General features: G+C 43.8%; 1 protein-coding gene across 1 annotated transcript in view; it reads right to left on the bottom strand.

Moving 5' to 3' along the window:
- Positions 1-19,962, bottom strand: part of CELSR3 (cadherin EGF LAG seven-pass G-type receptor 3) — a 263,963-nt gene that overhangs the window by 12,049 nt on the left and 231,952 nt on the right. Inside the window, exons 26-33 of the mRNA XM_073591845.1 lie at positions 18,650-18,762; positions 18,471-18,550; positions 7,940-8,066; positions 5,446-5,565; positions 4,917-5,053; positions 3,126-3,235; positions 2,699-2,872; positions 52-243 (exon numbers count right to left, since the gene is read on the bottom strand). Of these exons, the coding sequence (XP_073447946.1) occupies positions 52-243; positions 2,699-2,872; positions 3,126-3,235; positions 4,917-5,053; positions 5,446-5,565; positions 7,940-8,066; positions 18,471-18,550; positions 18,650-18,762 (1,053 nt within the window). The remainder of the gene's footprint in view (positions 1-51; positions 244-2,698; positions 2,873-3,125; positions 3,236-4,916; positions 5,054-5,445; positions 5,566-7,939; positions 8,067-18,470; positions 18,551-18,649; positions 18,763-19,962) is intronic.

Below are 19,962 nucleotides of genomic sequence, written 5' to 3'. Positions count from 1 at the left end.
AAAAGCTGCTGCAGTAATTCTGAGTTCTTTATTAGTATAGAACCCACTGACCTTTTCTCTGCCTTTGAGACGTCAGAGAATGTTCGTCGCCACTGGTCAGGTCCGGTTGGTTATTGTTAGCCGCATCCTTGCTGATATCAAGGCCCAGTTTTCTTTCAGAGCCCCATTTCTGCAGTGAGTTGGCCTGAACCTCTGTGTCACCCAGAGCTGGCCAGTAGGACATCAAATCGTTGCCGTCCATGTCTAGAAGAAATTATGGTGTTATTTAGTGTGTTACAAAACCACTGTCAGGTTCTAACTGCTGTCTGTGTTTTTGATGTATTTAATAGCATTTAATTAAAGACCCCTTTACCCCTTTCAGCCAAAATGTGTTTTAGTTTTGGATGAAGACTTAAAATCTCCAGTAAGGAGATTTCCCTTAATTTCTTGGTCAGTTCGACAAAAAAAAAAAAAAAAAAAAGGAATTTTGTCTTACCTGTAAAATCCATATCTTGGGAGTACAGTACAGGGCACCGGCAAAGTATTCAAAGACCCTGGGTTATAGGCTCATACCTTCAGGTGATTGGACACTGGCAAAACTTTTGAAGACATTTTCCAGGCGTATAACTATAACTCCACCTCATTTGGTGAGTCCTCAGTTTTTTAGCAAGCAATACAGAGTAACCAAGGAAGGGAGGTTGGCCTGTGTTCTGTACTGTACTCCAAGATATGCAATGTACAGGTAAGTCAGAATACCTCTCATCTTAAACATACAGTAAAGAACACAGGCAAATTATTTTTAGGCCCTGGGACGCCCCCAAGAAATAAATGAAAAGGGCAACAACTAGTCAAGCAGAACTGTGCCAACAGGCCCAACAACAAAAGACTTAACTTCAGAGTAAAAAGGTTCACACTGCTCCAGGCATGCAATCCCAACAATCCAACAATCACCTGCCCCCCGCTCTCAACCACCAGGTGCTGGCTTAATCTATGCATAAGCATTTACAATGATGTGAAATGCATTAGCCTTCTTTTCTGTACCAGTCTTCTCCATGGATTGACAGTTTTGGATTTTAAATTATTTTGCCAAATAAAGGTGTTAATTTGGTGTACGGCCGTTCGGCCATTCTTCTTGATTGCCTACCCAGTTGCCCTCTCTCCCAACATCAACTAGGCACTTTGACAGCTGTCATCCTTGTGTGTTTGGCTGAGAATGCCGACGCAGCTATCCATACCTTATGCTGACTGTCGCCCTGTCATTCGCGGTCTCTGTGTGCTCAGTAATGCCTACAACCTTACTCTGATCACAGCTGCTTGGTCTCAGGTGTTCCCTATCCATGCTGTTTCATGATAATTTCAATGTAATATAAGCGTGCTGCATAAAAGTGATTTTTATTTGATCCTGCCTTCAGCACCCTGTATTTATATATATATATGAAATTTGTTATGTATATGGGTCTTTGAGACGTATTTGTATGCAATCATTTCACATTTTTTTACTTAACACTTTGCACATGTTAAAAGCACTTTATTTAAAGGGATAGTGCACCAGTTTCTTTCACAAAAGTTTGTTAAATCCAGTATTCAAGATTTGGTTGCAGCAAGCATTTTCTTCTCGACACCAAGTGTGAGGTTCACTAGACATGTGCAATGCTGAAAAATTAATTAGTTTTCGTTACATTTGTTTTTTTTTGGGGAATTAAAAAAATTCGGAAATTCGAAAAATTTGGAAATTGGAAAATTCGTAATTGGAAAATTTGGAAATTTGAAAATTCGTAATTGGAAAATTTGGAATTCGAAAATTCGGAAAGTCTAAAATACGGAAATTCAGAAATTTGAAAATTCGGAAATTCGAAAATCCGAAAAATTGAACATAAGAAAGGAAAATTCCAAAATTAGAACGAAAATCCAAAAATCCAAATATTCAAAATAATAACTAACTAACTATTAAATTATAGGTATTTGAATTTCCTTTCAAATTTGGCTGTTAGTGAACGCAACGAATATGCATTTATCTGAAGTTACAAATTATGCAGAATAAAGAATGCCGCATTTAAACAAATGCAACCGAACAAAATAATAACAAATAATAATAAATTTTTGTTATTATTATTATATTATTATTATTGTTATTTATTATTATTAATTTGTTACGCTCCATTCGTTTAGATACGGTATTTGTTATTACGGACAATTCGTAACTTCGGATAAATTCGTATTCGTTACGTTCACTAACAGCCAAATTTGAAAGGAAATTCCAATACCTATAATTTAATAGTTAGTAATAGTTAAGTTATTATTAGTTATTTTTTCAGATTTTTGGATTTTCGGGTTTTTGAATTTTCATACTTTTGAATTTTCGGATATTCATTTTTATTTTTGGATTGCCGAATTTCTGAATTTTCTAATTTCGAATTTCCAAATTTCGAATGTCCGAATTTTGAATGCCTGAGTTTTCGAATTTCCGAATATTCAGAAATTTGGATATTTCCCAAATTAACAAATTTGTCTAAATTCCAGAAAAAGCGAATTTAGAACTAAACGAATTGCACATGTCTAAGTTTCACCTTTTTAAATACCATATGTCTTCAACAGTTGCCCGGGAAATATCCTTCACTGCTTCAGCAATTTTTAAGAACTATTATAAAATCAGGATGCAATAGACTCTGAAACTGAAGATTTTGGAATGGACATTCAACATTTCACCTGTTGAGTTTACCTTTAGGGCTGTGACTAGATGGGTTGGTGAGTAGCCTCTCGCTGTGAGCCGCTCTTTTAAACTGACGCTGAAACCTGCCTCGAGGGCGGACGTTTTCTTCACTCTCTGATGAGGGGATGGACAGGCTGCGTTCCTCATCCAGTGAAAGGTCACTGTCTGAGTCTGAATCTTGCCCTAGGGAGACCACATGTAAATTTCCAGCAGATTTAGAACTGGAAAACAGAACTTACACTATACGGTATACTTATAATAAGTTATTAACTTATGTTAGCAATCAGGATAATTCTCCTTGAGAAACATTGGACAGGTCAGAAAGAAGCTAACTGGGTGCCAATGGCAACATGTCCTCTTTTTAGCACCTCCAACAATTACGAACATCTCTTTAAAAAAAGGCCATCATCAGCGACTGGCAGAGTTATGTGTTTACCTCCTCCTGCGTCTCGATGAAACATGGCTACATCAAGGTCGGTAGGGCCGGAGTGATGACTGAGCAAACCTTGGTCCTTGGCTGATCCCTTGCGAGCGGCAATGTTTTCCCTGAAAATAAGAGCAAAGAAAATGTTTATTTTGGTCTTTTTGTTAAAGCGGAGTTCCGCCGGGAAAAAAAAAAATTAACAGTCAGCAGCTACAAATACTGCAAGCGCTGACTTTTAAAATAAGGACATTACCTGTACAGGGCGCCTGTGATGTCCTCACCTGAAGCCGACCCGTCCCTCAGCTCCAGCATCTTCAGTAAGGGAGTCAGGAAGTGAAGCCTTGTGGCTTCACAGCCTGGTTCCCTACTGCGCATGCAGGAACACAGGATCAATACCTTCCCTACTGACAGAAAGGCAATCTGTTTAAGTGGCATTGAGTCCTTGATACCCGCCGCTGGGCTCCCGCTGTGTGTGATCACAGCAGAAGCAGGTCGCCGGCACCGGGCATGCGCGCCCCAGGCCTGGAAGTGTCAGATCACAAACTAGCTACGTGATCTGGCAAAGGGCGGTCGCACTGCCGCAGTAGATCTGCGGTGGGCGGTCTGGAAGTGGTTAACCACTTCCCGCCCGGCCTATAGCAGATTGACGGCCGGGCGGTGGTTCTATTATCATAACTGGGCGTCATATGACATCCAGCAGGATGACATGCCGGCGTGCGCCCGTCTGACACACCACATCTCCGATCGTGGTAAGGAGCCTCTGACAGCGGCTTTTTACCACGTGATCAGCTGTGACCAATCACAGCTGATCATCGCGTGAACCAGGAAGTGACGGTAAATGGCATTTCTCAGTTTGCGCTGACAGGGAGAGCCGACTGGCGGCTTTCCCTGTCAGAGGGGTTCTGTGTTGATAATCAGCAAATTAATTATCAGCACAGCCCCCATCAGCTGCCAATCAGTGCCCAACAGCTGCCAAAGTGCCAATTAGTGCCAATCAGATCCCACCACAGTGCCCAGCAGCACCTGTCAGTACCTCATCATTAGTGCTGCCCATCAGTGCCATCTATTAGTGTTCATCAGTGCCACCTATCAGTGCCCATCAGTGCCGCCGGTCAGTGCCCAATCATGCCTATCAGTGCCGCCGGTCAGTGCCCATTAGTGCCGCCGGTCTGTACCCATTAGTGCTGCCTGTCAGTGCCAATCAGTGCTGCCTATCAGTGTCCATTAGTGCCGTCTCTTAGTGCCCATCAGTGCTGCCTGTCAGTGCCCATCATCGCCTGTCAGTGCCCATCAGTGCCCAGTGCTGCATATTAGTGCTGCCTATCAGTGCTGCATATCAGTGCCACCTATCAATGCCCATCAATTCTAAATATCAGTGTCCATCAGTGCAACCTTACCAGTGCCAACTCAGTGCCGCCTCATCAGTGCCCAACAGTAAAGGAAAAAACAAAATTTTAGGACAGAAATAAAGAAAAACTTTTTTTTCTTCAAAAATGTTGCTTTTTTAGTTTGTTTAGCAAAAAATAAAAACCCCAGAGGTGATCAAATATCACCACTATGGACCAAAATCTCTGAGGAAAGCTCTAATTGTGGGAAGAAAATGATAAAATGTAGTTTGGGTACAGTGTTGCATGACTGCGCAATTGTCATTCAAAATGCGACAGCGCTGAAAGCTGAAAATTGTCCTGAGCAGGAAGGGGGGGGGGGAGTGCCCGGTATTGAAGTGGTTAAAAAAGGCTCATGCTTTTTCCTTGCATGTTCTGCTAGCTTAGAATACATGGTGGCACCCTGCATACAACTTACCTTAGATATGGCCTGTGGCTGGAGTGGGTGCGCGCTGTGCGGACACTGCTGACAGAAGACACGGTAGAAGCTCCTAAAGTGATCCGGATTAAACCGCTCTCCTCAAACAATGCAGTGTTATTGTAGGCATTTGGACCCTGAAAATAGCATATAAGAAAGATATTATAATTTGTTTCAGATACGGACAATTTCAGCTATGTAAATACTTGTTTTGTGAACTAAAATTACTACTGACATTTTCAGAAATGCCAGTATTTTGCCATAGGGGTGGTTTACAGCCAGGGCCACTAAAAAAAGGCAGTACAGCTGGCCCTCCTGTACTGGGCTCGGGCCCCAGGCACCTGATGAGCAAGGGGGCCAGCTATACTGTCCTATTTATCATGTGATTGATTCTCACAACGGTCACATGATTGGCAGACCATCCCACTGATGAATGATCAGGAGCCATGGCCAAGAGCTGTCGGTGACAGTTTGGTCATTCTGCACAGTATTCCCATACTAGAATATAAGTACTAAAGCATTACATTACCCCCATTGGAGCTTGTCTCGCCGCCTCCTCTCCCGGCCCTTTCTTGCCGAAACATACAATCTTCCACACTTCCTGAAATTCCTCATTGAGGACACAGAAGATAACCAGCATGGCCAAACCCTATTGGAAGAGTGATGGGACAGAATGTAAAAAAAAAAAAACAATACAATGTCTCAGCTGTCAACATTGACAGAATATTCAGTATGATTCTTATGGGCTGTTCTTACCTGCAAAATGGGAGATACATAATCTACATACATAATCTACATTTTATAGCAAAACGACAGCAGGACTTGCAATCTATGCTGCTACAGCAGTTCACAGCTCTCTAGGGGGGAGGGGCGCACTTTGACCTTTTCACACTGGGTGCTAAAGGACCATGTCCCAAGAATGTCATTCCTCTTACTATCACATTTAACATTATCTGTGCAGAGAGGGTGTTGTAAGCTCTTTATTGCACCGTCTCTCTTGCCAAAGCCCTCTAGCAGCTGTGAAAACTCTGTGTAAATAAAAAATGTTCTAACTCTTCCTCATTTTATCCAAATGTAATAACAAGTGTTGACTGGACATACACTTTATTAAATCAGGTGCAAGTTACCTCTTGATAACTAATAACTACTACAACAAGAACATACACTCACTTGCCACATTATTAGGTACACCAGGTTGGTTAACAAGGTGTTGGAAACCTTCCTCAGAGAGTTTGCTCCATAGTGACATGATAGCATCACGCAGTTGCTTCAGATTTGTCGGCTGCACATCCATGATGCCAATCTCCACCACATCCCAAAGGTGCTCTATTGGATGAGATCTGGTGACTGTGGAGGCCATTGGAGTACAGAGACCTCATTGTCCAGTGGTGAGATGATTGGAGCTTTGTGACATGGTGCATTATCCTGCTGGAAGGAGCCATCATAAGATGGGGACACTGAGGTAGGCCGTGGCGTTTAAACAATGGTTAATTGGTACTAAGGGGCCTAAAGTGTGCCAAGAAAATATCCCCCCCACCATTACACCAACAACCAGGCAGGATGGATCCATGCTTTCATGTTCTTTACACCAAATTCTGACCCAACCATCTGAATGTGGCAGCTGAAATGGAGATCCATCAGACCAGGTAAAGTTTTCCAATCTTCTATTGTCCAATTTTGGTGATCCTGTGCGAATTGTAGCCTCAGTTTCCTGTTCTTAGCTGACAGGAATGGCACCCGGTGTGGTCTTCTGCTGCTGTAGTCCATGTAGTCCAAGGTTGGTCGTGTTGTGCGTTCAGAGATGGTATTCTGCATACCTTGGTTGTAACAAGTGGTTGAGTTACTGCTGTCTTTCTATTATCTGGAACCAGTCTGCCCATTCTCCTCTGACCTTTGACATCAACAAGGCATTTTCCTCCAAACAACTGCCGCTCACTGGATGTTTTCTCTTTTTCCCACCATTCTCTGTAAACCCGAGAGATGGCTGTGTGTGAAAATCCCAGAAATACTCAGACCAGCCCGTCTGGCACCAACAACCATGCCACGTTCAAAGTCACTTAAATCCCCTTTCTTCCCCATTCTGATGCTCGGTTTGAACTTCAGCAAGCCGTCTTCACAACGTCTAGATGCCTAAATGTATTGAGTTGCTACCATGTGATTGGGTGATTAGTGATTTGTGTTGCCAAGCAATTGAACGGGTTTATCTAATAAAGTGGCTGGAGAGTGTATTTGTTAAAAGACAGCTTGTACCTGCTTCGAGAAACAGCTTGCTCGCTGGGAAAACTAACAGCTGAGACCATTTCTCTGCGGAGAAGGATTCACATTTCCACAACATCAAAAACATTATTACTAGCCTAATAAAGAGGAACTACACAGGTATAAAGGAATACAAATAATAAATGAGGATATGCAATTGTCCCGTAGAGCTTTGAGTGTCTGTGCTTACATTAGACATGACATTTCCAAAAGCACAAAAGTGATATTTATTGAAAATTAATGATTTTTAATGTGTGTCTACCACCCATAAACATACAAGGCTGCCATTCTGTGAACAAACTAGATTAATCAACCTATCAATTTACTGAGAATCTGTGACATCACGGAGATATTACAGACTCCTAATAAATTCATTGGTTGTATTTCTTGTCCAGAACATGGCTGCCTCCATCTTGAGTGACGGCTACACTTTAAATGCCAGAAACAGGCCTGTACTTAAATGTGTCAGTACACTCGAGGCTAATGTGCAATTTGTAGCTTGAATCACCCACCACCTCCTTTAAGGAATTTGGCAATTAGATATCTGCCACTGGGTTCCCAACTCCGCCCACCTGCAGTGTCCTGTTTCCTGCAGTGGCAGTTTGGCAGGAAAACCTCGCTGCTGAATTTTCTTGGGAGATCATGTCATCCAGCGGGTGATTCAAGCTGCAAGGATCTAACCTTTATTAAAAAGATTGATGTAGGATGAAGTAACCCTTTAAATGAACATAACTGCCTTCAGAAATATGAAGTGATTTTTTTTTTACCTGCAGGCTGCAGAGGAGAACATAGAGGTAGTGAAAGGCCAGAATGCTGTTATTAACAGCCAGCAGACCGAAAAGCCAGGTAGTGCTGATTAACAGGAGGAGAACGAAGGAACTTCGCAAAGTCATGCTACAGGGAGACAGGAAGAAGGGTGCCGAGAGCACAGACATACAGATTACACTAGGAAAAGAGAACACTACTACATATCTTCTGTATTTCCACCAACAGGGAATACATTCTGTAGCATGCAGGGTACAGGAGGCTACTTAAAGGGGTGTTCCACTTTCAGATAACTTTAAAGCAGAATTTTCGAAAAATATACAAAAATGGAGCTATTTAGCTATTAAATTTCTAGTACAATTAAAGCATTTGTTAACCCAAAAAAAAAAAAAAAAATTGATCCTGCTCCTTTAAAGCATGTTATTTGACACAGTGCTTGTCCTGTGTCATTTGGCCCCCTGTAACACCTTAAAAACCTGGCTGATCCTGCCGGTTTCTCCCCACCCCTCTGTAAACTGACCACGGTGTATCATGGCTGCTGAGACCAGATACCGTGGTCAGTTTATGTGCCTCCGTCATCAGCAGCCTGCTATCTGCTCACCTCTCTGCTCCTGTGTCCTCCTCCCCCCTCCCCTCTCTGTGTGTATGTGAGCCCCCCCCCCTCCCCTCTCTGTGTGTATGTGAGCCCCCCCCCCTGCTCTCATAACACTAACCTGTATATACAATCAGCACTGCCTCCTATTGCAGTGTCCCTCCTTGTGAATGATTTATAATCATTCGATATATAATATAAACACTGTAAATACCGAGATTGTGATCACATGACCAGCCAGCTCTCTTCTCCTCCCATCCAGACTGACATCAGCAGAGGAATCTCAGCCCCGCCCACTGCATCTCTCAGAGGAGGAAAGGAGAAAGCTGGCCGGTCATGTGATCGCAATCTCTGCAGTGAAATTAGGTATTTGCAGCATTTATTTTTATAAATCACACACAAAGGGGGATACTACAATAGGAGGCAGTGCTGATGATGTATACTGGCTTGGGTGGCTTAACAACCACTTTAACTGAAATCTATCTTTATATCAAAGCTGAACTCCAGGCAAACAGCTAAATACACAGATGAAATACAGGAGCTATTTTATCTGCCAAAGGATTTCTATTTGAGTCTATCCTGTGCAGATTAACAAAGCACTGGTAGGCGGATGACACCAATTTTACAGCTACAGACAGAAGAAGGAATACAGTGGTGTCCTCTTGTGGGCTAGGAGCCGTGGTAATGTGGTGGCAGTAATGACACTGAGGCACGGAGTGCAGCAAACAGTGTATTTAAGAACTCGCAGAACAGTTACAGCAACCTGGTGGGGAGAACGCCCGTATGGGAACTCACAGTCAATGCACCGGAGATTCAGCAATAGTAGGCCCAAGCTGAAGGTAGCATCTGCTGAGGGAGGTGCAAGGTGGCATGGCCAGTCCAACCCAAGAGAGAGCTTGCAGAAGTGTAGACGTAGGCTCTACGCTTACCTTACTCCTCTGGACCTCTCCTTACCACTAAGTGCTGTTCCTAACAGATGGGTGAGCTCTCCCTAGACTAGCCACTTCGCAAATGCACGCCAAAACCTGAGAGCAGGGACTTAAAAAGACTCTGCTTGACCCAAGATGGCCACCTAGATGCAGCGTAGCCAATCGAAACGCTGCTCCAGGGGACCAAGAAAACAAAGTTTCTCTTGACTGCCTCTCCAGCTGCAGTACCGCTCTGGTTGAGGACCACCTACAGTGGAGAAAGCAGACTGCACCTGCCTACATGCTCTTCACCTCCAGCCTGCTGACTGGACAGTGAAAGAAGAAGCAGCAGGCTAATAAGATCATCTCTCTACTCTGCTCTTTTCTCCAATAAACGTATTCCTAGTCTGCACATTTTCATGCAACTGTTGGGGAGAGTCACCTTCTCTATATTGCTGGCAACCATTGTTACAGGGACAGGGGATAGGAAATCCAAAAATGTTACAGTTGCCACCAATACAGGAGGCGAGGAGAAGATCTTCCAATGGGGACACCTGTGTGTTTGTCCACAGTGGGAGAAAATTCTGTCGATTGTCAGATTTTCTTTTGCTTCCTGTTTTTACTCTGGGACACAAAGTGGGAGGAAAGTCTTCTTAACGGCACACAGACAGCAATGAAAACCTGACAAAAACATAAAAAAAAAAAAAAAAAAAAAAGGATTGGGCTTTAGGTAAACTTTGACCTCATCAGTGTTTGGCTTCTCTTCAACAGCGATGAGCCAGATGGAATGCGTCATTCCCACCCACTGTGACCATAGTACAGAGAACAGGGTTCCCCCTTATGAGATTTTAAAGTCCCTAGTGGTGATATAACACCTACAAGCAAAAATGCATATTATATATAAAAATAGAAATGTATTATACTATAAAGAATTTCAAAAAATACATGACATACAAATACTTGCTGTGAAAAGAGTGGCTAATACAATTACGTGACAACATGACATAATGACTAGATGTTGTAAGGGTCCTGAAACGCGTTGGGTGTGAAGCCTGCATTCTATATTGCGGTGCGCATTTTTGCTTGTAGGTGGTATATCACCACTAGGGCCTTTAAAATCACATAAGGGGTAACCCTGTTCTCTGTTTCATGTACACAGGGATGTTGGCCCACCTTTAGGCCCCTTTCACACATGCGGACAGTATGTCCGTATTTCATCCATCCGTTTTCGGATGAAATACGGACATACATGCATCCCTATGGGATAGCGGGTGTCAGCGGATGTACATCCTCTAACACCCGATGTCGTCCGCCTCCGCTCTCGTCCGATTCTGCGGACCGAAGAAAATCCTATTTTTCTATCCGTCTGCAGAGCGGATCGGAGGAACACGGACAGACGGTCCGTGTTCCTCCGATCCCCCATAGGGGAGAGCGGAGATCCAACAGGGCGGTCCCTGCACAGTGTGCGGGTCCCGCCCTGTCATCTGCCTGCTCAGCTGGGGAAAGCGGAGCGATCCCCGCTGAGCAGCGGATAAACACGGGGCAGATCAACACGGATCCGTCCCGTGTGAAAGGGGCCTTAGTCCTCTCTATCTCAGCTCTCTCTCTGTACTGGGACCATAATAGGTCCAATGATATCACAAGCATCCCAGCCCAACTGTGTATCTGCATCTGCAACAAGGCAGGGAATGCCCTGGCCACAGGTGATTGGGCAGCAGTGGGCAGGAGTAACAGCTTCCTTCTGGGTTCAGACCAAACTTAAGTTCAGACCAAAACCAAGCTCACCTTTACTCATCAATATCTAATAATAGAGGGGGGGCTGGGGTGGTCCTTGGCCAAATTATAATGCTTTTAAGTGGTTACAAACCTCTGAAAATGAAAAAATGAACAAAGCATATCCTTCTATAGTGTGTATTTGCCTTAATCCAAAGCACAACTGAAAAGAAGTGCTATATTTCTAGCAGGTAAGAGACTTCAAACTTACAAATTTTAACTGTAAATTTAGCTGTTTGTCGTTAAATCCAACCTTCCACCTCAGTGGCAAGGTGAGCTTATTCAAGGTGCCTCCTTCCTAAAACACTTCCTGAAAGTACCTACCTGGGGGGGGGGGGGGGTGGTAAAAGTTGGATAATATACTTACCTTTCCTTAGCTTCCTCCTGTGGCACCTAAGTAAGTATGACATCATCCTCCCTCTGGAGGGATCTCAGAAAATGATGAGCAGCCCAAATCTTGTGAGAAGATGATCCTGCAATGTTCTACTGAGAATTGGACTACTCAGCATTCCCAGGGATCTTACATCACCCCCCGCAATACGAAAGACTGGGAGTATGTTATATAAATAGTTCTCGTCCCACAAATACCTTTATGCTTTTTTAGGTATGTGGGGAGATGAGGGGCACCTTAACCTTCCTGGCGGTATGATTATGTCAGATTTTTGCGTCTCATGGCGGTACATTGTTTCAAATGGAAATTTGGCGTTTTATATTGTAGACCTGTAATTCTTAAGAATAACACACTTAAAGGGGTAAAGGTTTGTGTTTTTTCACCTTAATGCATCCTATGCATTAAGGTGAAAAAACACCTATCAGTGACCAGCCTCCCAGCCCCCCCGTTTTACTTACCTGAACCCTCGAACTTGTCCCACGGGGATGCGCTCTCTCTCTGCCCGTGGTTCTCGGCTCTTGATTGGATAGATTGATAGCAGCGCAGCCATTGGCTCCCGCAGCTGTCAATCAAATCCAATGACGCCCGGGGGCGGGGCCGAGTCTATGGACTCCGAATGCTGGACTCGGAAGCGCGCCCGCAAGGTAACCCCCCGGGAGAGCGCTTCTCCTAGGGGGTTATCTGATGTGGGGAGGAGCCGCAAGAGCCGCCAAGGGACCCCAGAAGAGCAGGTTCAGGGCCACTCTGTGCAAAACGAGCTGCACAGTGGAGGTAAGTATGATATGTTTGTTATTTTTTTTTTTTTAAAAACCCGAACCTTTAGTGTCACTTTAAATCTATCCAAACAAGAGTCTAGTAGACATCCCGGGTATGATAAAGTTTGAAGCACAAAATCATAAAATTATAATATAATAAATAACTATAAATAATTATAACAATTAATAATAATAATAAAATGTATTCAATAATGTAATCAAATCAAAAACACTGACATTTTCTCAGTTGCAGAATTGTCGCTGTCATTCCTTTCAGTGTCTGATGACAAATTTCCCCACGAATCCCTATCGCTCAATTCTGCAAGTGATTATAATTCACTATCGCTGTTTTCTAGCTGGTCTAAAACCGCTTTTGACGTAAACGGACGCTTTTTGGTTGCCATGGACAATCTCAAGTTTCCAGGCAGAACAGTATTTATAATATAAAACTGCGGGCAGGGCACTGGAAAAAGCATTAGGGACAAAAGGGAGGTGAAATAATTGGATACAGTAATGTAATCTGTAAGATTACAGTGTAGTGTATGTGTTCTGTTTTTTTCTCTTTTTAAAAAATTCCCTCCGGCTCCGTCCCCGTGCGTCGCGCAACTCGCAGTGAACGGAGCCCAGAACACAGTACATCGGGCGGAGGATACGGCAGAGAACACAGCAGGGAGACATCTCAGGATCCTGGGAGCAAGGTAAGTAACCTGTACTGTACCAGGATACTGCGATGCAGTCCCGAGAGTGTCTCGGGGGTTACCACTAATGGTACTGAAATTTAACCCCTGAGACACTCTTGGGATTACCGCTAGGGAGGTTAAATAAGTGAATCTAGCCAGTTAGCTGGAAAATCTGCTTTAAAGGTACAGATTGGCCATACAAACAAAAGAATAAAGTCACCTGAAGGTGGAAACCCCTTTAACACAAACAGAAATAAAATCATGCGTGGAGATCCCATCTATCAATATAAGTATACATTATTATTCACTTCAAATAACATGAATCGTTCCTTAAAAAAAACGTAAACTACCTATACAATACTGGCTCTGGTATATCCACATGTATCATATTGCTTGTTCAGACACATAGCTCCTGTACGGTACACACAGACATTCCAATACAGAATATACATGCTCAGTAGATACATAAAAAAGACATTTATGACATCCAAGTTGGCAAATTGGTAATGCAATTCATAGCAACCAGTCAAATGCTTTAAAGCCCAACACCGGGCAAAAGAATAGGGGATGATTTACTAATGGAAAATAGACTGTGCACTTTGCAAATTGCAACTGCTCCTGAGCTTAGTAAATGAACAAAAGCTCTGCTGACTTTCATCATCCAATCAGGTGCAAGCAAAAATGCTGTTTTTTTTTAATTATTTTCCTTGCACGTGATTGGGTATTCTTTGCAAAGTGAAGTTTTACCTCATTTACTAAGCTCTGGAGCAACTGCACTTTGCAAAGTTCATGGTCTATATTTCTTTAGTCGATAAACCCCATAGTTTTCCTATGCAGTCGGGCTGTGCCCGCACTGCACAGGTCAACTGCTTGTTTTATCTAGGGGTGAGAAGAAAACCTAAACTCACCCGATCCTTTGTTCCATCGGAAAACGGCGCTCCCCCCCACAGTCCAGCAGTGGACTGTTCCTGGTTTATGGAACATGCTCTGGGCTTGATGAAGCCAGGCACAGTCCACAACTCAAGACTAGGGATGAGCCGAACACCCCCCTGTTCGGTTCGCACCAGAACATGCGAACAGGAAAAAAATTCGTTCGAACACGCGAACACCGTTAAAGTCTATGGGACACGAACATGAATAATCAAAAGTGCTAATTTTAAAGGCTAATATGCAAGTTATTGTCAATAAAAGTGTTTGGGGACCTGGGTCCTGCCCCAGGGGACATGAATCAATGCAAAAAAAAGTTTTAAAAACGGCCGTTTTTTCAGGAGCAGTGATTTTAATAATGCTTAAAGTCAAACAATAAAAGTGTAATATCCCTTTAAATTTCATACCTGGGGGGTGTCTATAGTATGCCTGTAAAGGGGCGCATGTTTCCCGTGTTTAGAACAGTCTGACAGCAAAATGACATTTTGAAGGAAAAAACACATTTAAAACTACCGCGGCTATTGCATTGCCGACAATACACATAGAAGTTCATTGATAAAAACGGCATGGGAATTCCCCACAGGGCAACCCCGAACCAAAATTAAAAAAAAAAAATGATGTGGGAGTCCCCCTAAATTCCATACAAGGCCCTTCAGGTCTGGTATGGATATTAAGGGGAACCCCAGCCAAAATTTAAAAAAAAAATTGACGTGGGGTTCCCCCTAAATTCCATACCAGACCCTTCAGGTCTGGTATGGATTTTAAGGGGAACCCCGCGCCAAAAAAAAAAAAAACGGCGTGGGGTCCCCCTAAAAATCCATACCAGACCCTTATCCGAGCACGCAACCTGGCAGGCCGCAGGAAAAGAGGGGGGGACAAGAGTGCGGCCCCCCCCCCCTCCTGAACCGTACCAGGCCACATGCCCTCAACATTGGGAGGGTGCTTTGGGGTAGCCCCCCAAAACACCTTGTCCCCATGTTGATGAGGACAAGGGCCTCATCCTCACAACCGTGGCCGGTGGTTGTGGGGGTCTGCGGGCGGGGGGCTTATCGGAATCTGGAAGCCCCCTTTAACAAGGGGACCCCCAGATCCCGGCCCCCCCCCCTGTGTGAAATGGTAAGGGGGTACTTACCCCTACCATTTCACTAAAAAACTGTCAAAAATGTTAAAAATGACAAGAGACAGTTTTTGACAATTCCTTTATTTAAATGCTTCTTCTTTCTTCCTTCATCTTCTTCTTCTTCTGGTTCTTCTGGTTCTTCCTCCGGCGTTCTCGTCCAGCATCTTCTCCGCGGCGTCTTCTATCTTCTTCTCCTCGGGCCGCTCCGCACCCATGGCATGAGGGGAGGCTCCCGCTCTTCTCTTCATCTTCTTCTCTTCTTCACGGGGAATGCCACAGGGAAGTCCCGTCATGTCACCGTGCGTCAGAGGGGGGCGGGGTCACCGGGTGGCCCCGCCCCCCGTTATTTAAGAACCGTCAGACGAAGAGACGCCGTCACACAGCGGGAGCCTCCCTCCATGCCACAGCATGGCTGCGGAGCGGCCCGGAGAAGACATGAAGAAGAGAAGAAGAAGAAGAAGATGAAGAAGAAGATGAAGAAGAAGATGAAGAAGAGAAGAAGATGAAGAGAAGAGCGGGAGCCTCCCCTCATGCCATGGGTGCGGAGCGGCCCGAGGAGAAGAAGATATAAGACGCCGCGGAGAAGATGCTGGACGAGAACGCCGGAGGAAGAACCAGAAGAGCCAGAAGAACCAGAAGAAGAAGAAGATGAAGGAAGAAAGAAGAAGCATTTAAATAAAGGAATTGTCAAAAACTGTCTCTTGTCATTTTTAACATTTTTGACAGTTTTTTAGTGAAATGGTAGGGGTAAGTATCCCCTTACCATTTCACACGGGGGGGGGGCCGGGATCTGGGGGTCCCCTTGTTAAAGGGGGCTTCCAGATTCCGATAAGCCCCCCGCCCGCAGACCCCCACAACCACCGGCCACGGTTGTGAGGATGAGGCCCTTGTCCTCATCAACATGGGGACAAGGTGTTTTGGGGGGCTACCCCAAAGCACCCTCCCAATGTTGAGGGCATGTGGCCTGGTACGGTTCAGGAGGGGGGGGGGGGCGCACTCTCGTCCCCCCCTCTTTTCCTGCGGCCTGCCAGGTTGCGTGCTCGGATAAGGGTCTGGTATGGATTTTTAGGGGGACCCCACGCCGTTTTTTTTTTTTTTTTTTGGCGCGGGGTTCCCCTTAAAATCCATACCAGACCTGAAGGGTCTGGTATGGAATTTAGGGGGAACCCCACGTCAATTTTTTTTAAAAATTTTGGCTGGGGTTCCCCTTAATATCCATACCAGACCTGAAGGGCCTTGTATGGAATTTAGGGGGACCCCCACATCATTTTTTTTTTTTTTATTTTGGTTCGGGGTTCCCCTGTGGGGAATTCCCATGCCGTTTTTATCAATGAACTTCTATGTGTATTGTCGGCAATGCAATAGCCGCGGGTAGTTTTAAATGAGTTTTTTCCTTCCAAATGTCATTTTGCTGTCAGACTGTTCTAAACACAGGAAACATGCGCCCCTTTACAGGCATACTATAGACACCCCCCAGGTACGAAATTTAAAGGGATATTACACTTTTATTGTTTGACTTTAAGCATTAATAAAATCACTGCTCCTGAAAAAACGTCCGTTTTTAAAACTTTTTTTTGCATTGATCCATGTCCCCTGGGGCAGGACCCGGGTCCCCAAACACTTTTTATGACAATAACTTGCATATAAGCCTTTAAAATTAGCACTTTTGATTTCTCCCATAGACTTTTAAAGGGTGTTCCGCGGCATTCGAATTTGCCGCGAACACCCCAAATTGTTCGCTGTTCGGTGAACTTGCGAACAGCCAATGTTCGAGTAGAACATGAGTTCGACTCGAACTCGAAGCTCATCCCTACTCAAGACTACTAGAACGCAGGGGTGCCAGACAGGTCTTGTGCTAGGAGGATATTTCCTCCATTTTCCTCTTTCTTAGATATTCCCCTCTCCACATGTTTCAGTTCATGGTTTACCCACTCTATATATTTTATTCCATTCAGACTCCAGCCTTTTGAATAGTTAGTCTCCCCCCCGGTCGCCGCGGGAGACCCCTACTGGTGACGCTCTGCGCCTTGTGCACACTGGGATTTGGGTAAGCGGTCCTGTATCTGTCCCTATATAATAATTGTATATTATTTCATTCATATACTTCTTGAAACAATGATTTTTTTGCTGTATGTGATTAAATGCATTTTTTTGATTATGTACTAATTTAATCGCAGATATTTTCCCGATGAAGCGGCCTGGTCCGCGAAACTAGTAGAAACACTGTCCGTGACCAACTATCCCACTGTGATTTTCCCCATCAGGGGAGTATTATCTTGGTGATAAATACAGGGATTGTCACCTATTTTTTAAATTTATTACTGTTATTGTTGTTATGTATTAATAAAAATTTTGTATACTTTTTTACATGATTGCTCATACCCTGTTTCCCCGAAAATAAGACCTAGTGTGATTGTAGGTGATGGCTGCAATATAAGCCCTACCCCCCAAATAAGCCAAATAATGGTGAGTACCTGGCTGGGAACCAGGCTCCCAACCCCTTTATCTTAAAATAATTTCTGGATGATGGTACAACTTTTATTTGACTACCTTGTTATCACCGCTGTTTTCTGAGGCCATTCATAATTTTTCGTTCCTAGATAAAAATGAGCAGTTAAACCGTACAATGTGGGCACAGCCCCACTGCATGGGGAAACCTTTTTTTTGCCCGGAGATGGGCTTTAAAGAGCACTGGGTGCATAAGGAGTCTTGATTGGTCATTATGGGCAGGAGGATAGATATCCTTAGCTAAAGTCATTTAAAGGTGATCTGTCACTTTGCCCATTGAGGGGAACATGATGGGTTCTCTGGAAAGCTCACCTACTTACCTAAGGATATATACAGTACCTCAGCTCATTTGTTTGTCTGAGCCATAGGTCTAATCCCTATATAAACAGTTCCATTACGGAGCTCATACAGTGATATTGACATGCTCTCCTCCCCCATGTGACAAAGTTGACCTCTCAGGCCCCAACACTGCATCTTGGGAAAAAGGTCACCTTCTCCTCCAAATCTTCAAGGGCCAGGTATTTCTTAGGGCTCTGGCAGATGAACGGAGTGGCAAAAGAGTGCAACAAAAGTGAGTATTACTGGGGGGGGGGCTACCTTAGATAGAACCTGAATAGACAAGGTGACGGGTTCTCCATAAAAAAATACAGGTTTTTTCAGTCTGAACCATCCACACCACAGTGGGCATCCTTCCAGTGGAGATTAATACAAGAACCTGTTTGGTTGCGTTGGCCCCACTGTTCTTCAGGAGCACAACTGACCAATCAGAACCCTGCTGTTTTTTTTAGCACTGGTTAGAAAATACGAGCATCTGAATGGTTGCTATGCCAAGTAGAAAAATAGGACGGCCAATATAAAATGGACTGAAAGAGGACTTACAGGACAGAAGTCTTCTTGGCCTCCTTCTGTCCGGGCGCGCAGGTGAGTTTTGCCACCATAAGAAACATGGCGCCATTCAGCTAAAGAGAACAGAATAGAGAGGTGTGTTACTACAAAGTCTCAGCTGGGGGGAAAACAAAATGTTTTTTAACATGTTTTGCGCTAATAAGAAAATTCACCACAATCACTATGGCGATGGGTCCAGCAAAACTCCACACAAGTTTATCATAAATCGAGATCCAACAGAAATCTGGATTTCCATAACCTTCCGGGTCCAGTCCCACTGCCAAGCCTGCAAGGAAGAGCCAATAAATTAATTTATTAAATATTTAATATATTTAATATTTCAACCACTTAAAGTGGATGTATACCCACTTTTTTTGTTTTTACCTACAGGTAAGCCTATAATAAGGCGTACCTGTAGGTAAAATGAATATCACCTAAACCTGTACGGTTTAGGAGATATTCACTTTGCATGCATGCAGCCGCTGACGTCAGCGGCGCATGCGCTGTGAATGCCCAGCTGAAGGTCCGGCAGACGTTGCCGGACCTTGTCGGGAGGAAGACTCCTGTGCACATGCGGTGGAGTGACGTCATCGTGGCTCCAGCCACTCACAGCGCCGGACCTGCGAACCCGGAAGACCAGCCTGCGATATGGGGACCTCATTCTAAGGTAGGTAAGTATTTCATAATGAGCTAGTATGCGGTGCATACTAGCTCATTATGCCTTTGCCTTACAGGGATTTTTTTTTTTCTGAGGGTATACAACCGCTTAAGGACCGGGCCTATTTTTCAAACTTGTTGTTTACAAGTTAAAATCATTTTTTTTTGCTAGAGAATTACTTAGAACCTCCAAACATTATATATATTTTTTTCTAACACCCTAGAGCATAAAATAGCGGTCATTGCAATACTTTCTGTCACACCGTATTTGCGCAGCGGTCTTACAAGCCCACTTTTATTGGAAAAATTACACTTTTTTGAATTAAAAAACAAGACAACAGTAAAGTTAGCCCTTTTTTTTTTTTGATATTGTGAAAGATGATGTTACGCCGAGTAAAGTGATACCCAACATGTCACGCTTCAAAACTGCGCCCGCTCGTGGTATGGCAACAAACTTCTCCCCTTAAAAATCTCCATAGGCAACATTGAAAAAATTCTACAGGTTGCATGTTTTGAGTTACAGAGGAGGTCTAGAGCTAGAATTATTGCTCTCTCTCTCTAACAATCCCGGCAGGTTCGTCAGCATAGGTGTTAAAAAGGTAGAAGGAATCATTTTAGTACTAGTTAGGTTTAGCCTGAAACTCCACTTTAAGCACAGGGACTGATGTGATGAATAGTACGTTAAATGCTGCATAAAGGTTTGGAGCTATATAAATATCGGTAACACATAATAATTCAGTAAAAGAATGAAGAGAGGGCGCACCAACCTTACGCGTTACCCAAGTAATATTTATTTAAATCAAAAAGAAGGCAACATACTCACAAACAA

This window comes from Aquarana catesbeiana, linkage group LG07 (assembly GCF_042186555.1).
Source record: "Aquarana catesbeiana isolate 2022-GZ linkage group LG07, ASM4218655v1, whole genome shotgun sequence".
In the NCBI taxonomy this organism is placed as follows: domain Eukaryota; kingdom Metazoa; phylum Chordata; class Amphibia; order Anura; family Ranidae; genus Aquarana; species Aquarana catesbeiana.
This window is presented reverse-complemented; position numbering and strand designations above follow the sequence as displayed.